This window comes from Melospiza georgiana, chromosome 5 (assembly GCF_028018845.1).
Source record: "Melospiza georgiana isolate bMelGeo1 chromosome 5, bMelGeo1.pri, whole genome shotgun sequence".
Classification (NCBI taxonomy): Eukaryota; Metazoa; Chordata; class Aves; order Passeriformes; family Passerellidae; genus Melospiza; species Melospiza georgiana.
The window spans coordinates 66874869-66896862 of NC_080434.1; the positions used below are offsets into that span (position 1 = coordinate 66874869).

Genomic DNA, 21994 nt, shown 5'->3' on the forward strand with positions numbered 1-21994 from the left:
ATATTTAACAAGAAAGAGATGTAAGTGCAGAGAGAAAATCATCCTCAACTCTCTGGGACCCTTTATTCCAAAAATGTTCTTTTTTTCTGTTGCTTCTGGAAGCATTGTAATGCCAGAGTTGTTTGCTAATGATGTCCCTTGCCTTTCCTTAGCTGTAACTGCAAGTGCTTTTGAGCCTCTCTCCCTGCATCTCTCTCACCATGTGAGAGGTTTTCTTGAAACCCAACAATGAAACGTAAATCAATTTGTTAATCTGATGAAATTTGCTGTTGAATGTAATTACTTTTGGAGGCATGCAATTACATGCTGATTTTTCAGAACAGGCAAACTACATCTTCTACTGTGGGATGGAAAGATTTAAAACAGAACAGTTAAATGGTCCTTTAAAACATGAAACAGCTGCTGGTGTTTTATCTGCTCCTGCCACCTTATTTTTGGCATCAACTGGTGACATTTTTCTCCTTTTAGAAGTTGTTCCTTTTCCGTTAAGTAATATTTTTGTTAGCACCTTCTTAAATCCTTAAAAAGGAAGATTTCTCTCACAGGCATTTAACCCTTGGCAGGAGGTGGTGCCAATTCAGTCCATTTTGCATGAGGTTGTAGCATGAACAATCCTGAAAATTGTTCATGCCTGATTTTTCCCAGGTGCTGTGTTGGGGGTGGGGGTGTGGGTTTTTGTCAGAGATTCATGGACTGGAAGGGAGATGAAGGATCATCCCATCCCACCCCTGCCATGGCAGGGACACCTCCCACTGTCCCAGGTGTTCCCAGCCCCATCCAGTCTGTTGTTGGGCACTGCCAGGGATCCAGGGGCAGCTACAGCTGCTCTGGGCACCTGTGCCAGGGCCTGCCCACCCTGCCAGGGAACAATTCCCAATTCCCAATCTCCCATCCAGCCCTGCTCTCTGGCAGTGGGAGCCATTCCCTGGCTCCTGTCCCTGCAGGCCTTGTCCCCAGTCCCCCTGCAGCTCTCCTGGAGCCCCTCCAGGCCTGCAAGGGGCAATGAATGAAGTCTTGGGGTTTTACATCTGCACCTTGGGATTTCTTGGGATGAGCTGTAGTGACTCACATGTGAGGTTTATTGTAATACCTTTCTACAGCACTGGAAGTCTTTCTGAATGCCTGTTGCAAAACTTCAGCTGCATAAATAAGAAAAGTTATAGGATACCAGAGAGAGAGACAGTCTGCAATTCAGATTTAATAATACCAGGAGCATTTCTTGGGTTATGTTTTATTGAGATCTGACAGTGACATATATATTGATTACCTTAATTTTAAGGAAGCTGATTTTTTTTCTCTTTCTGAATGCAGGGCTGGTAAATATATAAAAAATTGCAGAATTAATTTTCTATGGAAGCTAAGTCCAAATCAGGCATTAATTTCTTCTGGGTGAGGCCAGTGCTGGTTGCTTGAAGTTGCTGTATTTCTATGATAAATAACTCCTGAAAATACCATAACCGACCAGAGATTGGAAATATAGACCCCCAAATTCAAATGTATTTCAAAAGTGAGTGCTGTGGGCCATTGCTGAGAAGCTGAAAGAGCAAGATACTTTTCTTTATACAAAAGCTTATTTAAAGAGTCAGAATAGTGAGCAGAGGTAATGAAGGTGAGAAAAGCATATTGTAAAAATAAAATAGAAAAAGCCACCCACCGAAATGTGACAGTGGATTCAGCCTGGCTAAACCACAAGGGAAAGTATATCCAGAACTAAGAGAAGGTGTGTCCTGGTTTAGGGCAAATTTGGGAGGAAACCTCTGAAATGGGGTCCCTCTAGAAAGGAAATTCAGCTCCTCCCCCAGCTGGTTCGGGAAAAGATTTCCTTGGAGAAAAGTGGAAAAAGCTGTTTATTTAACAGGCAAAGCATTCACCAGCACACCAAAAATGAACAATATGGAACAAGAACACCTCTCACTGTTCTGCAGAGGTGACACAGTCCCAGAGTCCCTGGTGGGCTGTAGCTCAGCTCACTCAGTCTCTGATCAGTCCCTCCGGGGCTGGAAATGCCCCGTGGGGCACAGGGGAGAGCTGGGGGTGCTCTGCTGCTCTTCAGGCCACAGCAGGTTTGAACAGCTCCAAAGAGAAAGCACAGTCCAGGGAACTTCTGTGCTTCAGCTGCTAAAACTAACTAAAAGCAAAGGGGAGCTCTGTCCTGCTGTCTGTCCATCCCAGTCCAGGAGCAGGAATGTGGGGAGTGAGTGCAGTGTCTGAAAACAAACTGTGCACTTCTTGTCTCCCCCTTTGCTCTCAGAACCAGCCTGAAAGGTGCAAAACTCATTTCTGGGCTAAACAGACCAATGGGAATGTGAGCATCATAAAGCCAGCCCAGGACAGGGTGACAAACCCAAATGCCTGTGGCTGGTTTAGCTCCCAGACATGGAGCCAGAGATACCAGCACTCCACAGGCAGCTCTCAGCTGACTGTGGGGCTTCTTTCAGGGAAAAAATGTCACTGGAATGTCCTGAGAACTTCTTTTTCTCTCAGTTATTTTCCTGCCTTTGTATTATTAAGATTTTGACTGTTTTTACTGTAATGGCAAATGTTGCTCCCAGCAATGTTGGCAAGCAAGAGCTGGGACAGGGCAGGGTAGTAGTGTCACAGTCCTGTATAGGAATACATTTCTGGCATAACTGGGGATTTCAAAGGTTTTTTTTTTGTTTTTCTTAAATTGGTTCTCTTTAAAATTATTTTTTTGAGTTATAAGTGTCATGTATAATTACTTCTTTAACCAGTCTGTTTTGCATACAAGATTAGCACCATCCACCTTCCCACACCTGGACCAAAAGTATCAACAAATTACATTAATATCTTGACTGAGGATTGAACTAAATTCCATCAATTGATTTGTCACTTCAGTATTTTACTGGGAAATTCTTCATGACAAAAGGGTGAATTACATGTTCTAGAAATCTTTTAGTGATAGGCAGTGACTACCTGGCCTTTTAAATGCAAATCTGAGAGCTTATATGTTGCAGACGTTTTTTCACAGAAATCCTTTCTTTCAGATTGCTGCGTCTTCTGGAAGGCAGAAGCCTCAGAAGAGAATGTAAACAATTGTTATCAGCTGCTGTGGAATGCAATAGGATGCACCTGATTGGCTCATGCTTCTGTGTTTATAATTAAGGGCCAATCAAAAAGTGCAAGCTAGGGACAGAGTCCCTGGACACAACTTTGTTAGAGAATTCTTTCTTTCTATTCTTAGCTCAGCAGCAGCTCTGCAACTTCTCTTTTTATTCCTATTAGTATAGTAATAATGTATCATATATCATATATCAATAAATCCAGCCTTCTGATCAAGAAACGAGATTCTTGTCTCTCTCTCACCTCCAGCGACCCACTCAGGTCGCTGTAATATTTGGTGACCCCTCGTGTCACAGCAGAAATTAATTTGATAAGACCAGAGGAGCAAAATTGCTGCACTGGGTAAAAATCCTGTATGTGTAGCTTTTGATGGTTGCTTTAAAGTGACCACAGAAGTGGATTCAAGCCAGGAGCTGAAGAACTGAAGATCCTGATTTGGACAGAGTTCACAGCCAAGGCTGACCACAAAGAGAACCTTCTTCTGGAAAACCTTCAGGAAACATGGTAGACAAGAGCAGCATACCTGCAGAGCTGGCCAGAGCAAGCTGGACATTTGAAAAAGGTACTGTTCACTTTTCTATCCCTGAGGGTTCAGCTGCGAGAAAATTATGGCTGTTTATATGGGGGAGATACCCCTTGAAGTACGTGGTACGTTTTACTCCTTCAGAGGAGAACCTTATTGCCCTCTGGCAACACTGGTGTAGAGAAGACGGATTTTTTTTGGAAAAAACAGATCTCTATGAGTTCTTTCGATGGGCAAAGCTTTTTGGGTTCTTTACTGATGTCCTGTACGCTTTGGATGTTTTTGTCTGGGAATGCCTGGACTCTATTCTCCAGTTCGTCTACAGTCAGGGAGGTCTTTTGCCTTCTATCTACCCAGCATTTATAAAGCTCTTCCCAGTTCTGAAAAGGAGAGCAGCTGCCTTTCAATGGATTTCTAACTGCTATGGGCAGGCTCCATTTCCACTGTCCCCGGGAGAAGACCCCATGGGGGATGAGTGGGGGCTTCTCAGCCCCCCTTGCTTCGCAACGGCGGGGGCTGAAACTTCGCCATGCGAAGAAGTATTTTTTACTCCTTCTCCGGAGCCTGCGCAGATGAGCTGCTCTCCTCCGCCCTGCCTTCTCTCTCTCTGGGGGGATGGGAGGAGGCGGTGCTGCCACAGCCGGCCTCTCAGACTCCGCCTTCAGACATGGAGGCGGCATCAGTCTCTGAGGTTTCTCCGCCTCTGCCAGCTCCATCACTCCAGGTGATCCCGTCTCCGCCTCTCCAGGCGGTCCCGCCCACGGCTTCGCCGGCCTCCCCGCCCCTGCCAGCGCCTGCATCGGAGAAGGCAGAAGAGGCACTTCCGGTTCCGGCTGAGTTGCTAGGCAACGAGGATGCGTCTCCAGCTTCCGGCTCAGCGGAGGAGGAGATCTCATCAGCCCCTTCGGCTCCCCCGCCGCTTCCATCGGCCCTCTCGCCGCTCGGACTGGCCGTCCCGGCAGCTCTGCCGTTGTCGGGGGCTCTGCCCTCCGTGTCGGCGTCAGAGACTGCCCTGGAACCGGCGGCTTGTTCTAGCTCGGACCATCCCGGACTGGCTGCTGTAGCAGCCGCCCTGGCGGGGGTCTCTCCTTCCGTGGAGCGGGGGCTGCCCACCAGCTGACTGTTGCAGCAGTCCAGCTGCCTGTTTTTAAGATCAGCATTCTCGGTGGTTTGGGGGGTGGTTTTTCGGGGATGGTCCCAAGGAGGCCTCCGCCTCTCCTGTGTCCTAGTGGCATGGAGGGGCAGGTGCATCCCGAGAGCCCTGCTTCTGATCCCCAGCCCGGAGGGGGTGTGGATGATGAAGCCATGGGGCGGATGAGAGACAAACCTGATGCATTGCAGAGGGAGAGGGCACAGTTGGAGGAGACCATAGCTGGTTTGCTGTGGGAAACAGACATCTCCAGACCCCAGATGGGATTGCTGGGGAAGGCTTCTATTTCCCTGCTGCTGGCATGCCTCAGTGGTTTTAGGGAAAGGAAGCATCTCACTACCCGTGCTGCCATTGTGCTGGCAGCAGGGTGCAGCCTGTGGGAATGCAGAGCCTGTTTCATGGGTTTGGCCTGGGCCGTTGGGCTCAGGAAGTTCCTGGGCCGGGCCCACTGCATGGCCTCCTGATGTTTCTGGGAATTCTGATTTCTCCTACCGGTCCTGGTCCCCCTTTGTGGGCCATTTTTGGGGTTCCTGATCCATCATGGGCCAGGGCCCCCAGGGCCTTTTCCTTCTCTGGCACTGCTCTGCTCGGCTGCTGCTCTTTTGCTTTTCGATTAAAAAAAAAAAAAAAAAAAAGAAAATTAAATAAAAAAGATTGAAAATAGCGGGCAGCAGCTCTGAAGCATTGAAGGGCCAGAAAAGGACATTCCAAAATTGTTCAAATTGTTTGAAATTGTTTAAAATTGTGTTATGCTGTTTTCAGGACCAAAAAGGACTCTCAGATGTCCAAAAGAAACAACTTCAGCTGATGGACTGTTCCTGAAACTCAGCTGCATGGACTTGAATTTTCTTTGCATTGTTTTTTGCATTTTTCTTAGATTGTAGGATTGTTTTAGTGATTTGTTAGTATTGTATATTTTACAGGTGAAGAAATTTCCTGTTCATTTCACATCAGCATTTTTCTTTTAATTTATACAATTTAAAAAGGTGAGATGTCGCAGACATTTTTTCACAGAAATCCTTTCTTTCAGATTTCTGCGTCTTCTGGAAGGCAGAGGCCTCAGAAGAGAATGTAAACAAACGATTGTTATCAGCTGCTGTGGAATGCAATAGGATGCACCTGATTGGCTCATGTTCCCATGTTTATAATTAAGGGCCAATCAAAAAGTGCAAGCTAGGGACAGAGTCCCTGGACACAACTTTGTTAGAGAATTCTTTCTTTCTATTCTTAGCTCAGCAGCAGCTCTGCAACTTCTCTTTTTATTCCTATTAGTATAGTAATAATGTATCATATATCAATAAATCCAGCCTTCTGATCAAGAAACGAGATTCTCGTCTCTCTCTCACCTCCAGTGACCCACTCAGGTCGCTGTAATACTTATAGAGAAGTTGTTCGTTCTGCACCACCCAACATGGTTATTTTTTTCACGTTAAGATTTCTTGAACACCAAATCATAGCCGAGGCTCTCAACAGAAAAACCTGTGATGAATAAAGCAGCCCAGCCTTCGGTTCTGATTTCATGACTCTTTAAAACTGATCCTGATGCAATGTGGTTTGTTTAAAGTAAATTTGGGGACTTTTAATTACTGCCACTTCAGGTCGTGATGTGGTGTTTGAGATGACTTGTGCCTTCAGTGTTGTGTAATAATGTGACAATGTTGTCATTCAAAGATATTTTAATTTGGTTATTTATATAAATACCTATTTAGTTTGGGGCTAGAACTAAATAATCTTTAAGGTCCCTTCCAACCCAAACCATTCTATGATTCCATATGTAATATGTATAAATATATACATATACATATATATATATATATATATATACACACAAAAATACACACACACTTTACTACTTTATTTTATTAAAGATGAGATTCTTACAGCTGGCATATTACAGGATGTTTTGCTACAGGTTGATAAACATGCTAAATTTCTCATCCAGTATGATCCTTGGAACTCACAGCCTCTTCAGGAAGGAGAGAGAGCTTGTTTTCCCCATTAACACTACTGCAGCCCTCAGCTGTGTCTTGCATTTTTCCCCTGTTTTGTCTGGTCAGAAATGATGCAAGACAGAAGGTTTTGCCTGTTTCCATCTGTCAGCTATATTGAACCCTTAAAAAAGAAACTTGCAGATACTGCTTTTAAGCTCACTTGACCATAATGCTCATTTTTACTGGACTTCAAGGGTCTGAGTGAGAGTTTGAGCTGTTATGTGCTAAAGTTTTAATTTTCTCCATGCTGAACCTCTCCAGCAATAGTCGGCCTGCAATCGAACGTAACCGAGCCTGCACGCAGACGGTGTCAGAGCTCTGCTGGGCACGGGGCAGGAACGGGATCCCTCCTTCCCAAGTGCAGCGGGATCCTTCCCAAATGCAACAGGATCCTTCCCAAGTGCATCGGGGTCCCTCCTTCCCAAATGCAATGGGGTCCCTTCCCAAATGCATCTGCACTGCAGCAGCTGGGACTGGAGGGAGGTGGTTGAGGAACTGGAACTCAGAGGATTGGAGTGTTTTCCTACTGGTGATATGTCTTCTGTCTCAAGGTTTGGGATCTTTATTTTCAACCACTTTTTCCAAGTACCTCAGAGCTTCCTTGCCTCCAGAGTAATTGTTGCAATTGCAGGATCACAGAATCATTTATGTTGGAAAACCCTCTAAGACCATCGAGTCCAGCTGTTCCCCAGCACTGCCAAGGCCAGCACTGATCCGTGTCCCCAAATGCCACATGTACATGGCTGTTAAATCCCTCTAGGGAGGGATGCTCCATCACTGCCCTGGGCAGCTGTGCCAGGGCTGCACAGCCCTTTCCCTAATTCCCCACAGCCCTTTCCCTAATTCCCCAATGCCCACCCTGAGCTCCCCTGGCCCAGCCTGAGGCCGTTCCCTCTGCTCCCGTCCCTGTTCCCTGGAGCAGAGCCCGACCCTCCCGGCTGTGCCCTCCTGGCAGGAGCTGTGCAGAGCCACAAGGGCCCCCTGAGCCTCCTTTGCTCCAGGCTGAGCCCCTGCCCAGCTCCCTCAGGGATTGTGCAGCCCCTTCCCAGCTCCCTCAGGGATCCTGCAGCCCCTTCCCAGCTCTATTCCTTGCCCTGGCCATGCTCCAGCCCCTCCAGGTCTTTCATCGTGTAAGTGGCCTGAAAGAAGAACTGAGAAGTTCAGAGAATTCAGAATAATTCTGAATGGGGATTCAGAAGAATTGGGTTTTTTCTGGCCCTGCCTTGGCTTTCTTGGGGCATGTTTCTGTCATGTGAAGGTGTGCAGGGTCTGAGCTGAGTTTGCTGTTTCAATTATGGGACTTTCCAGAATTTTATTTCCTAGTGCACTTTAAATTTAGATGTGCACCACAATTCAGCCGCTGGCTGTTCATTGAACAAATACTTCTCATTTTTCAGATTTGTGTGATAATTTCTGGGATGCTGTGAAATTTGGGACCACATCTTAAGCGCTATTTTTAATTTAGAGACAGTTGTGCCTGTGTTCGCTCTGCACAACATGAGAGAGTTCACATGGGAAGACAAAACGTGTATAATTGGCATTTCTGAGCCAACTGCTGACTGCAGCCAATTAGCTGAGAAGTGACAATTTGTGACTACTGCAGGAAGGCAGCATAGTGTTGGAATGTAAATTGATTTTCATCTCAGAATAAGTTCAGGAGTGAAGCAGGTTTTATATTTGCACGGTGGTGAGTATTTGTGCCATAAAGCTCAATGGCTCAGTTAATATTGCAGCAGGTGAGGAGTAAGTCATTAATCTCTTTCATCCTTCACGCAGGAGCAGAGTGACTCGGAGTAGTAGGTGTGAAAATCAAATTTGAGTGAGGATTAAATTTTTGCTTGTTGTAGAATGCAGATGTGAGCATGGGAACCTCTTCAGCTGCACCAAGTTCTCTCTGATCTGGAGAAAGGTGGATTTGATGGGTAAACTGTTCAGTAGATGAGGAACTGGTCCAGAGGAGGCCATGGAGGTGCTCCAAGTGCTGGAGCCTTTCTGCTCTGGAGACAGAATGAGAGCTGGGGGTGTTCAGCCTGGGGAAGAGAAAGCTCAAGGGGGAGCTCAGAGCCCCTTCCAGTGCTGCTGCTGATGTCCACACCAAAGCATCAGGTGCATTGCAGACTCTCTGGGGTCTCCCACCTCCAAATCATACTCCACTTCAAGTTGTGTGTCAGCGTTTTTCAAGTTACAATTAACTCCTGTTAAGATCCTTTCTTCTCTGAAACCTAAGGTTTTTAACTTTCCATTTAGAGAATCTTTCCCTGTGGACCAAGTTAAATTTTCTGTCTAACCTCCAAATCTGTGTGGAGTTTTGCTGTTCATTTAAAACAAAGATCAGTGGTGCCTCTGCAAGAGAATGTCCTTCTGCTTCCGTGGTGTGCTTGGGGTAGGGATTCACCCAAAAGCTGTTGGATGGGGCTTGGAGCACCCAGGTCTAGTGGGAGGTGTCCCTGCCCATGGCAGAGACTGGCATGAGATGGGCTGGAAGGTCCCTTCCAACCCAGCCCATTCTGTGGTTCTGGAGGCCAGGTGAGGTGTCCCGGGGAAGCTGCAATAGCTTTTACCCCTCTTTAGTCAACAAATGGAGCTTCCAGTGCATCCAGGAAACCGAGGGCAAGGATGCACCATGGAAATTTAAACTAACTAAATTTAGATGTCTTTGTGTGCTTCAGTGTTTACAGTTCTGTTATGGACCTGGTCAGGTAATAGTTTTTTGTTATTTATTATTAGGCACCTGCCTTGGTCAGCTGAAGCACAGATGAGGTTTCCATTGAGTGTAAAGGGCTGATGGGAATGCCCCTGTGACCCTGGATTTGGATGTCATAATCTGTGTCTGAACCTCCCAAATCACCCACAGAGGTGAACAAACGCTTCCTCCTGGAAAGTGTTCCTTGGAACTGACATTGCTGAATCCGTTTAAGAGCCACCTGCCTGCAAAGGGCTCATCTCAGGCTGCTGCTGTGTTTGCTCATCCCTCAGTGAGCAGGGTCAGCTCCAAAAGCCCAGCTTCTGAAGGGTGTTTTTGAAAGGCTTTTTGCCCTTCATTCCTGTGATTAGCTCTCTGCTGCCTTAATGACTTCCATGGCTCATTAAAGATGTTCACAGAACACAGGGAGCAGCAGCACATGGCAGGACTGAGGCCGTGTTCAGGTGGTGGAGCTGGATTGCTGTGTTGGCACATTCTGCCCCAGAACCTGGCAGCCAGGGCCCTTGGAGCTGGCTGAGTGCTCCTCTGGAGGGGAGAGCTCCAGGAGCAGCGTGGGCCTTGGCCAGGAGCTCCATCAGAGCACTGAGTGCCACGCTGGGTTTGTGTCTCAAGGAGAACTGGAACAGGCAATCTCAATACTCCTGAGCAGAAGAGAAGTTTCCCCCCAGCATTATTCTAGAGGGCAGAATGAATGTTTTGATGACTTTGGCATCACTCAAGAATGCTTAAAGCCCCTTTGTTTTATAGCAGGTCCTTTGACAAAGGCACAGGCACTCAGCATTCAGACCATGACGTCCTGTAAGTGTTGTCTGTATTCACCAAGGTCAGATTGAATCCTTGCCTCTAACCATAGGAAAAAAGAGACAAGACTGGAGTTTTGGGGAAAAAATAGAGGAGGATGTGCATAAATGTCACCTGCAGCTTGTTTGGCTTGTGGTTTTCTCTCACTGGAAGCCTGTGGAACTCCCAGCTTTCCACTTTCCCCTGCTGTTTTTTGTTCGCTAGCTTTGGTGCTGGTGCTAGATTGAAATAAAAAGCAGAAAACAGCCCAAAACCCTCTAAATTTCTGTGTGGTCCTGTAGACTTTCAAAACACAAGTCCTGTAGCACTCTCCCACCTGCCAGGTGGGGTTAATGGATGTAGCAGTTGGACCTTTTGATATCTTCTGAATTCACAGCAAGCCCCAAGCTCTGGGAGCCAGGTTCACATTGCGCTGTCTCTGTTGGGTCACTCTGGTTTCAGAAATTAATTACAATTTCACTTTTCTTTCTTACACAGCTCTTTCTATTCTAGGAGCATGTCCTGTGCAAAATATCATTTTCAATTTCTCTTTTTTTCATCCCTGATAGGAAATAGGGATAAAAAGGAAGACACTACTGGTGGGAATTTAGTCACTTTATATATTTGTAAAGAAAAGCAGAAATGTAAAGTGTCAATAATCCTGAGTTGTTACGAAGGTAAAAAAGTAGTGGAAACACTATTTTCTGTGGTTGTTCATATTTTCTCAGGTGTTTGGAGACCCAAAATATACCAAATTATGGTATGAAATCGTCATACTTGAAATATTCCTCAGTACATTCACAGAATCCCAGAATAGTCTGGGTGGAAAATGACCTTGAAGTCCATCCCTGGGCAGGGACACCTCCCCCTGTCCCAGGCTGCTCCCAGTGTCCAACCTGGCCTTGGACACTGCCAGGGATCCAGGGGCAGCCACAGCAAATCTGGGAATTCCAGCCCAGCCCCTGCCCACCCTCCCAGCCAGGAATTCCTTGCCAAGATCCCAGCCCAATCTCCCCTTTCCCAGTGGGAGCCATTCCCTGGCTCCTGTCCCTGCAGGCCTTGTCCCCAGTCCCTCTGCAGCTCTCCTGGAGCCCCTCCAGGCCCTGCAAGGTCTCCCCAGAGCCTTCTGCAACAACCCCAACTCTTATGTTTTCAGTTCTTTAGTTCATTTTAGATTAGGGGTGCTAATATTATGTATAATATTGGATATTTTTTGAGTTTGGAGGAGCTGTTGTCCTAATCCCATTGTGGTGAATAGTTTGGCTTCCTATAAAATATCAGTAACTTCCAGCACAAGTGGAAAAAATTATGCTATGCTGAATTATCTTTATATCTGTTTATTACAGTTAAATGGGAGGAGTTACTCAAATTTAATTCTTGCTGGATTTAACAAAAGAGTTCTACATAATTTCTTATTTGGTTGTGGACTGATTTTTCTTAGTGGTATGTGAAACTCAATTTGTTTTTAAAAAGTTCAGAACACTTGTAGATCCCAAGGGGAGAGGTTTCAGTAATTTTTGGTATTTTTTGCATGTATTATTATTGCATTTTTGCAGGTTTAAGGTGAACTTAGGTCTTAGTTGGCCTATTTTAATACAAAATTGTTATCTCAAAATTATTTTGTTTTCTTTTCTCTTGAGGAACAAACTCTGGTGCTTATGCAAACCAAGTCCTGGTATGTAATTGTTCTGATTGGATTTTCAAAATTTCTATCAGCCACAGGCTGTAGTTTAGCTCCAGCAATATTTTGAGTTTGAAACACCAACTGTTACTGAAATGTCTGTTGGGTTCAAATATGCTTTTCCTTTGCTTATATTATTTTGTGGCCAAGTCATTTGCCATTAACTCCTCTGAAATTTGCGTGTACTGATTTCAAAGCCAGTGCAATTTTTAGATGTTGGCTAGTTAAAGGAAGCCAAATTTTCTTCTTGGCTTCATATTTTATGCTAATCAAATGATAAAAAATGTAAAGCTCTTCATTCTAAATTTTTGTTAGTCCATGCAGCCGGCTACTTCTGCTTCTCTGGAAAGCAGGTTTATTTTGGTACTTCAAGTGATGTGGCAACAGGACAAGCAGGACAGGCAGCTGTGCTCTCCAGGGAACCTTTCCAGATAAGATAAACACAAGCTTGTACGGTTCTGTGGAATTACCATATGAAGTATCTGAGGGTGCCATGCTGTTCCTAAGAACAGGGTGACACCTCCTTGGGTGGCTTGGGAAGGGTCAGGGTGCTGCTCCATGGAAGGGGACCTGGGGGTGCTGCTCCACAGTGGCTGAGGGGCACTCCAGGTGTGCCCAGGGAGAGTTTAAGGTGGATTTTAGGGGAAATTTCTGCCCAGAAAGGGCTGTCCAGGGCCAGAGTCCCCGTTCCAGTCCTCGCCCTGCAGGGATCTCACAGCCCTGTGCTTGTGGCACCTGGGGACGTGGGGCAGTGGTGGCAGTGCTGGGAGATGGTTGCACTGGATGGGCCTAAACCCAAACAATTCTGGGATTCTTTGATGTGAAAATGGGGATTTGATGGTGCAGCTGAGCTCAGGTTCTGCCCTGTACCCAGGGGAGCCTTTCCAGGTCCCCAACATGAGCCCCTTTCCTGCACTTAAACTGCTTCAGCCTTTGGTACAGAATTCATTTTTTGAGAATGGATAAATGAATCTTCTACTGTCAGCTAAACTTAATTAAAAACCCGGCCTGCTAAGAAATTGGTGCCATATTTTTCATGGATCCAGAATGAACAGCCTACTTTCAACAGCTATTTCCAACCAAACTTTCAATGTAACTGAATTAATTAAGTCCTGGGAACAGATTCTATTAGGGGAAATTAAGCTCTAAGTAAGCAAACCATTAACAATTATGAGACCAAATTGCCTGTGACACAGATTGGTCAGGTTTGATGGCACAAAGTATTTTCAGTTTGCTAGGAATAAATTGTAGAAACAACCTGGGTTTTTTTAATCCATGTTTGAGGTACAGGTCCTAAATTGGGCTTTATAGGAGAAGAACTCCAGCAGGTGGAGAAAATAATCACCACTGCTAAAGCATTTGTAAGGCTTCGGTGTGAAATAATCCTACATTATTTTTTGTTTGTTTTTGTTTTTATTTGTTTCCTGCAGTTGTTATCAAAAGATGAGAAGCCCTTCTCTGGTAACAGTCTTATTAATCTTTCATCGAATCTCTCTTATTTTAAAAATAGCAGTTTCTTGTTTCTTCTAATAGGAGCAAGCTTTGGTTTCCATCACAGAAACTGATCCTGATGGTCATCCACAGGGGACTGGCCTGTCAATGATTCCTTTGTGCTTTTAATTGTCTTTTTCTACTTAAGGATTGTTGATACATAACAAGGGCTTTATTTTGAAATGCATCTCTTATAGTCACTCAGCATCATGGTTATTCTCAGAAATCATATGAAGAGTTGGGTTTTTTTTTTTTTTATACTGGCTGTGTTACATGTTTATATTTTGGGATGAGATATTTCACTAAGGATTATCTTTGTCTTAAATACATTCCAGAATATAATGTTTATTCCAGAATATCCATTTATGCAAATACTGCACCACTTTAGTTACTAGGCACTGATTTTTTACACAAAAAGTGAAATCTTGCTCACTGTCTTTTAATAATCAGAAGACTATTGGGAAGCACTTTAGAAGCAAAAATCAACAAGAAACTCTGTTTTTTCTTGTCTGGTATAGGCAGGACTGTTGAGGTTGCAGCATCTGGTGTGCAGGTTTGGAGTTCACTTTCCAGCCACACAGTGGTTGTGAGCTGCAAAGGAACTTTCAACGTCAAAATATGTCAATGTATTGATAAGAAAACTATTTGGGGCAACTTCTGTACCAAGTTACAATGGATATTTAAAGCAAATATGATCATAGAAAGTGTTCCAGAGCAACAGAAACCCAAGCAATGGTTCACTTCACACATATTCACGAATTCTGGGATGTGGCTATTCCTGGGAGGAGGGATTTATGTTTATGCTAATGTTGCCATAAGTATTGTTTATTAAGGGAAAAAACAACAAATGACACCAGAAATGGATTTTGTCAGTGTAGATTTCGCTTTAATTCTGAGTGAATTCTGTTACTTCATGAAAGAGTTAATATGCTGTTGTGGTGCTGAGAGATTGATAGGCAGAGGAAATAGGAGGTACCTGGAAAGAACTTCTGATCCCTAATATTGCACAAGTTGCTTTTCTCTTGGCTCGCCTCCCCTCCACGTTGTTATTTTTACCCAGGCTCCCTAATCTTCCTTTTTGCCTCTAACCACCTCCCAGTTTCCTGTTGGCCTCTTCCCTCTGGTTTTGTCCCAAATGTTCTGTGTTTTTCCCTGCTCTGCCGTGGGATTGTAGGGCAGTGAGCTAAGATGAATGCCATAGCTGTTTTCACAGTGTCTGTCATCTTCTGTGTTTCGTGCCTCTTTGCAGCTCTGGGTGTAAGTTCCTTTTTTGAGGAGATTTTGTTGTCTGGATATTGTTTGAAATGTAAATATTAAATTTTGGGTTGCTGTGTAAACAATAATTAAAGATTTTCACTTCTAATTAAAGATTATTTGCAGCTCTGTGAAACCTCTGTTCTAAGTTTTTGAAGTAGTGTTTTCTTCAGTGTGCACTGAAGAATATTCCTTGGAACATGGCTGGGAGACAGAGTTACTTGTTCAGCTTCATTTCTGGGATATATGTTTTCAAAACAAGTTATAATTTATTTTCTTTTCCCTCAGAACATTTCCGTTCTTTTTCAAAAACAGTGTTGAAAAATATGGATTGATCTGAGTAAAGCTACTTTTCATTGTCATTTAAAATCCTTTTTACATATCTTGAAATATGAATTTTCTTTCCAGTAAGTAACAGAAAGCATTTGCTTTTCTTTTGCAGATTGCATTCTCACAGCACAGCAACTTTATGGACCTGGTGCAGTTCTTTGTGACATTTTTCAGGTACTTTTCATTTAAGACAGCTAAATGTTACTTCTTTAGGTTCTGGGCTTCAGAGTTTGGGTTCTTCTTGGTCTGGCTTTTTTTAACTTGAACATCCTGCTTACAGCACAGCCTAGGAAATGGAAATCTTCACTGTGATTTAAATGTTTAATTAGGAATTATGTTAAGAAAATTAATTGTCTGTGCATCTTTTCCAATGCATGATGCCAGTGCATGCAGGGAAAGGGAGGATGGGGCTGGGAGGGGCTTTTGGAAAAGGAGAAGTTCCTTTTGAGAGGGGGTAGAAAACATTGACTTGCCACAGCTGTGTGTGACTTACTGCAGGTTGTCACACCTTGTCAGGCACCAGCCACAAACCAGGGGAGTTATTTTGCAGAGTTAAGTCTGGAATAATTTCCAGCTCTTCAGGTACCACCTTTTGATTTTAAACTGAACTCTGAAAAGTATGTAAATTTAAATACAAACATATGTTACAGTTCAATGGAAGCCAAATTCTTCTGGTTTTCATACACAGCTCTAAGTTCATTTCTTAGTGTCAAGTGAGCTGATGATTCCCTCAGAGTGGGAACCAACAGAAGCCATTTCAATCCTTGTCTCCTCTTTATTGCTCCAAAAAATTCAAACCTAACAAAGAGGTGAAACACTTCCAAAGCACAGCAGGCCCTCTCTTCAAAGCTTCAAAATCCAGTATATTGGCCTCTGTTTCAGGGACTGCTAACGCTCCAGAAGTGGAAACCAATACCTGATCGACAAGGAGTCCTACAGGAGGGATATACATGGAGTAAACACCACTCCAGGTCTCACAGCCTGTTCTAAAGTAGGCAATATTATGCCTGGTGTAAAATGAGCAGTGGGAGTAATATCTTGCTTTAGATTTCATGCTAAATTTAATTAAAGCAAGAAGCTCCAGACAGGCCTTTCAGACAAGTGGTTTATATCAAATTTTTTTCATATGGAGCTTTTAGAGAGTAGAATCTGCTTTAGTGCATTTCCTGGGAAACAGTAGGTTTGATCCCTGGGAATCAGAACCACCACCTCCTGCCATTGGAGCAGAGTAGGTGGTTACTCCTGGCTCAGGCTTAATCATTTGTTTTGCTGAATTAATCACAGTCAACATCTTCCCTAAAAATCTGTGTGGCAGGGTAATTGCTTATTAGGAAAATGAAGAGGGAAACAGTTGGTTCCTTAGTTCTTTTCTAATTGTGTAAGATAAATCTGCACTACAAAACCTGTCCAATTACTGCTTTACAGACCTAACTACATCTGCACATAAGGGTTTAAACTCCTCAGGATGAAGGATTGCTCCAGATTCATTGTTTGAAGAGATTCCCAGAGCAGCTGGGGCTGCCCCTGGATCCCTGGCAGTGCCCAAGGCCAGGCTGGACACTGGGGCTGGAGCACCTGGGACAGTGGGAGGTGTCCCTGCCATGGCAGGGGTGGCACTGAGTGGGATTTAAGGTCCCTTCCAACCCAAATCCTTGCATGATTCTAGTCCCAGGTTAAAGCAGAAGATCAGTGCACTGTGTGTCTCAGTGGGCACATGCAGCTGAACGTACATGTCCAAAGGCTGCAAGTTCCCTTTCCTTTCCTCCATCACTGTTATCTCATGGCTCTCCTTGAGAAGTAATGTTGCAATATTATTTAACATCCTAACAAGCCAGAGGAATAAGAACATGTGGATTTGGGAGAAGACAGTTTACAGGTGTTTTCCAGTTAAGCATTTATAATGTGCTAGAAATTCTTTGATTCTTTCACTACTCCTAAGCTTCTCTCCAGGTGTTTTATTTTACAGTCACCATAACTCCCTAATTAACCAGTGGATTAGAACAGTGTGATTCATCTCACTGGGTATAGAGGAAACTATTGAAACATTTGGATTTTTAATGCTCTAGGGCACATTTCGTAATTACTGTGGGATCCAAGACAGACCATAAATAACTAATACCTGAGAGCCCCCTGTGCTGTTAATAAGCAACAGTTGGCTGAGAATTTACTCCCTAAAATAGAAGCAAGGAAAATACTTTGTGAAAACCTAAAACCAGTTGGTATCATTAACACCAAACTCAAAACCTGGGATATGTATCAATTTCTTAGGTATAATGGAGACCTAAAGAGATGCTGTTCTGGAAAACAGATGTTTAGAGGCTTTCTGTTTGCACATTTAAGGGTGTTGCTTCATTTTGCTGTTCTGCAGGAAGTGTGGGAGTTGCCCAGGGCAGCTGTGGCTGCCCCATCCCTGGAAGTGCCCAAGGCCAGGTTGGATGGGGCTTGGAGCACTCTGGGATGGTGGAAGGTGTTCCTGCCTGTGGCAGGGGCCTGGAACAGGTGATTTTTAAGATCACTTCCAACCCAAACCATTCTGTGACTCTATGAATTTGGGAAATCTGTCTGAGCTGGAGATGCTGTGGCAGAATTCTTTATTCTGGAAGCCACTTCACCCACTTGGTTGTAAGCCTGTCCTAACTGGGCTTTCCTGCTGTGCAGCTGGAGGCATCATCTGTGCCTTGAGCTGTGTGGAGCACCTGAGAGGGACCCGGGGGATTTTCAGTGTCTGTGCTGACATTTGAGATGAATGAGGTCAGTGCAGTCCTTGCAGAGAGCTGTGGGCTCGCCACAGCCCAGCACTGCTGAGTTTTGCTATCCCAGGCACTGGCTGGGCTGCCTGTGGGGTGCACAGGGCATGGAAAAGCAGGAGCCTGGTCATGCATTCAGACAGCACCAGGCAGTATGCAGCAGGACACAGGACTGGTTTTCATTTCATTTAGGAGCTGGCTCCTGTGGTCAGAGGGCTGTGCCTCACATTTAGAGGGGCTGTTGGATTCCTGGAGTTCAGCACCAAGCCAGGCAGGGGGCTGTGTATGACACAGCCTTAATTTGTACACATGAATGTGCTATTTGAAGCTAAGAAAATGTCAGTGGATAAAGGTTGGGTAGAACGGTGAAGTTCCGAGATCGTTAATATTGCATTATAATCAGAGCCAGAGGAGAAATGATATTCCAACCATTGTTAACCTTTGCAAAGCTAATGAACTGCAAGGAAACTGGGGTTTCTCTTTCCTCCTCTCTGCTTTAATTTACAGATTGTGCAGCTGTCTTTCAGCACATAGTTTGAGCTATTTTGACAATTTCTAGTGAACATTCTTTATTCATATCTGTGCTTGCTTATCTTCCAAAAAATCTGTCTGCCAGCACACCTACCACAGGTACTAATCACCAGCGTACCTTTATGTACAGAAGATGTAAAAATATTTGTGGCCTTATAAGCCCATATTATTGCCCAATAATCTTTCCCCCTTTTTCTTTCTCTCCCCTTCTTCCATTCTTCCCTTTTCCTTTTCTTCCCTTCAACCTTCAGCCCAGAGAGCATTTGAGAGACCTTACTGGGATCTCTACATCCTTAAAAGTAGTTCAAAGGAAGATGGGGATGGACATTTAAGTGGGACCTGTTGTGATGTAACAAAGGGTCATGACTTTAAATTGAAAGAGGGTCTATTAAGTCTAGATCAGGGAAGAAATCTTTTGTGCTGAGGGTGGTGAGACAGTGGAATAGGCTTCCCAGAGGAGGGGTGGATACCCCATCACTGAAACATTCCACTCCAGGCTGGACAGGGCTCTGGGCAATCTGACCTGGCTGAAGATGTTCCTGCTCATGGCAGAGGGGTTGGACCAGAGGGCCTTTTAAGGTCTGTCCAAGCCAAACCATTCCATGATTCTCTGTGGTCTCATTCTGAGCTTTACTACATGGATTTACTAAATACCTCAGGTGTCTTCTACTGCACTTCTCTGCTGGTTCTCACATGCACAGCTCATTTTGTTTCCTGCCTGCTGTTGGTCTTGTCTTCATTATCTGTCCTTGAAACACCCTTCTAACAGAGTCCAGTGTCTGCTCCAGTCTAGGGGAGGCATTGCTGCCCATCCCATGCAGGGTGGTTGAAGCTGGATATGAGGTCCCTCCCAGCCCAAAGCAGTGTGTGATTCCATGATCCCACCGAAGCCTTACCATAATTGTTAGAGAAATGAATGTTATTTCACAAATGGAATAAAAGTTACCAGCTTAGTGTTTTTGTGGTGGCACATCAAACCTCATGTGCCCCATTAGGGTCTGAATATCAAATGGAAATGGTGTAGTTTTAGTTTGATACAAATAATTGGACTTGTTCCTCATAAAAACTTGAGCAGGAGAACTGTTTGCTCAGTACAAGACTCACGCAGATGGTTTTATGTATTGTATATTGTTTTCCTTAAATATATGTATTTTCCCAGTGTTTTCATTAAGTGGGAATGGCCTCCTGCAGTAATTCAAATCTGTAGTTATGCTGCAGATATTTTATTTACTCTTGTTGCTTATTAAATAATTTTTTACTTTAGCACAAATGTCTTTATTAAATAGGTGCTTAAAATACAGTCTGAGTCCCTTATTGGTTTTTTTTTCTTAGAAAAAGGAAGAGCTTGGGAATATCTTCCCATTATTTCCAACAAAATGAAGAAGAGTAACAGTTCAGCATCCATAACTTCCTTTTTTCCATGTTCTCAGCACTCTTTACTTCATCCTCCATAATCATAGAATAGAATCATAAGATCATGGAGGTTGGAACAGCCCTCTGAGATCAGCGAGTTCAAACACTCCTCCAGCACAGCCACCACTGCCCCATGTCCCCAGGTGCCACATCCACAGGGCTGTGAAATCCCCCCAGAGATGGGGACTGCACCCCTGCCCTGGGCAGCTGTGCCAGGGCTGGGCAGCCCTTTCCATGAGCAATTTCCCCACTGCCCACCCAGACCCTCCCCTGAGGCCGTTCCCTCTGCTCCTGTCCCTGTTCCCTGGAGCAGAGCCCGACCCCCCGGCTGTGCCCTCCTGGCAGGAGCTGTGCAGAGCCACAAGGGCCCCCTGAGCCTCCTTTGCTCCAGGCTGAGCCCCTGCCCAGCTCCCTCAGGGATTGTGCAGCCCCTTCCCAGCTCCCTCAGGGATTGTGCAGCCCTTTCCAGCTCCCTCAGCTGCTTTTCATCAGACTTGCTGTCCTGATTTAGGTTGGGATAGAGTTAATTTCTTCTCAGGAGCTGTTCTAGTGCTGTGTTTTGGGTTCAGTTAGAGTAATGTTGATAATACTCTAATGGGTGTCGCTATTTGGGTTTTGCTAGGTTGTGTTTCTCAGAAGTTTGGTTTTGTATTTTTTCTCTTGCTCTGCCAGTGAGGAGTTACTCAAACTGGGAGGGATCATAGCTGGGACAGGTGAGCCCAGCTGGCCAGATGGATATTCCACAGCTCAGAGCATCATGCCCAGTGTGTAAACTGGGGGAGTTACCTGCAGGGTTCTGATCTGGGTCAGCAGGTGCTGGGCAGTTCTATTGTGCATCAGCTGTTTGGTTGGTTTCTTTAATTTATCTTTTAGATATAATTGTTATTATTAGGTATTTATTGTATTTTATTTTGTTTTCCATTATTAAGATTTTCTTCTCTCAGCCTACAAATTTTACATCTGATTCTCCTCCCCACACCACCAGGGTGGGGGAGCAGAGGAGGGGCTTGAGTGGCTTTGCAGTGCTTCATTTCTACCTGGGTGTAACCCATGCCCCTGTACTCCAGCCCTTCCCTGCCTCCACTGCCTCCTCTGCCATAACCAGGGTGAGCTGTGGCTTCTTGAGCCCTGTGCCATCTTCAGCAGAAGGATGAGGTCAGGAATCTGGCTTGGTGGGCTGCAGGCAGCTGTTTGGCACCAACCACGTGCATGTTATACACTTGTTCCAATTATTTCAAGGATTAATGCATCCAGTACTTTAAAATGTGTCCTGTAGCTCTCTAGCATATTAAAATGTACTGGTAAATAGCACTTAAATGGCTTCTAATTCATCAAAATAACTTGGGCTGTGTTTCTAGTAATCATGGCAGTGCTGTCTGAGATTATTAAGTGACCTGTATATGTTAAAGCACATTAGCAGTGAGGCTGCTGTACATTTTGGTGTTTAAAGCTGCCATTTTTTACAAGCAATTCTGATGTGGATAAACATTTCACGAAGGTTTAATAATTGGGCCCTAATACACCAGATGGATTTTCTTCTCCTCTCCTGAGAATGCAGCACAGTAAAGTGCTGATGGAGTTTTCCAGACATCTAAAAATGAAAGTGTACTTGTTTGAAAAGCTTTAAAGATACCAGGCGTGGAGAGAATATTCTCTCTGTGGAAAAGGAGATTAAAGTCTAGAATAAAACCAGACAGAGTGTTAAATTCAGGTTTTTGTGTCACTGTGGGAATACCCTGTGGTAGGTAGCCTGAAGGCTGATCAGCTGAGGTTCCATGTGTGTGTGGAGACCAACTGAGGAGAGATTATTTATAACCACATTGCTCATTTATTGTACCTAAATAATCTAATGAATAATTAAGAATGAATTATTAAAGCTATTTGCCAAATAGACTATTCTCCATAAAATTTAAATGTATCTTCTTCCTGCATTGCAATATTTATGCTGTGTAAGCACAAATTTTTATAACTGTGTGAGCTATTGGAAACTCTGCTTGGTAGGACCTGGTTAAAATGGAGTCATGTTCAAATTTCCCTGGGATGAAAAGCTCTCCAGGGTGTTAGGTGGCTCTTGATGGTTCTTTTTCCTTCCAGTCTGATTCCACACCTGAGTTTGCTGGTTTCCTTTTTATCTGTTAGAAAAATTTAACTGGTCTCAAACTGGACGTGTCACAGGCTACAGGAAAATGGAAATCCAACAGTTGACAGAAATACAGAATAGTTTAGGTTGGAAGGAAACTTAAAGACCCCCTTGTTGCAACCCCTGCCATGGCAGGGACACCTCCCACTGTCCCAGGCTGCTCCAGCCCCAGTGTCCA

General features: G+C 44.4%; 1 protein-coding gene across 1 annotated transcript in view; it reads left to right on the plus strand.

The window, feature by feature from the left end:
* Positions 1-21994, plus strand: part of ATRN (attractin) — a 154970-nt gene that overhangs the window by 96074 nt on the left and 36902 nt on the right. Inside the window, exon 25 of the mRNA XM_058024020.1 lies at positions 15098-15159. Coding sequence (XP_057880003.1) covers positions 15098-15159 — 62 coding nt within the window. The remainder of the gene's footprint in view (positions 1-15097; positions 15160-21994) is intronic.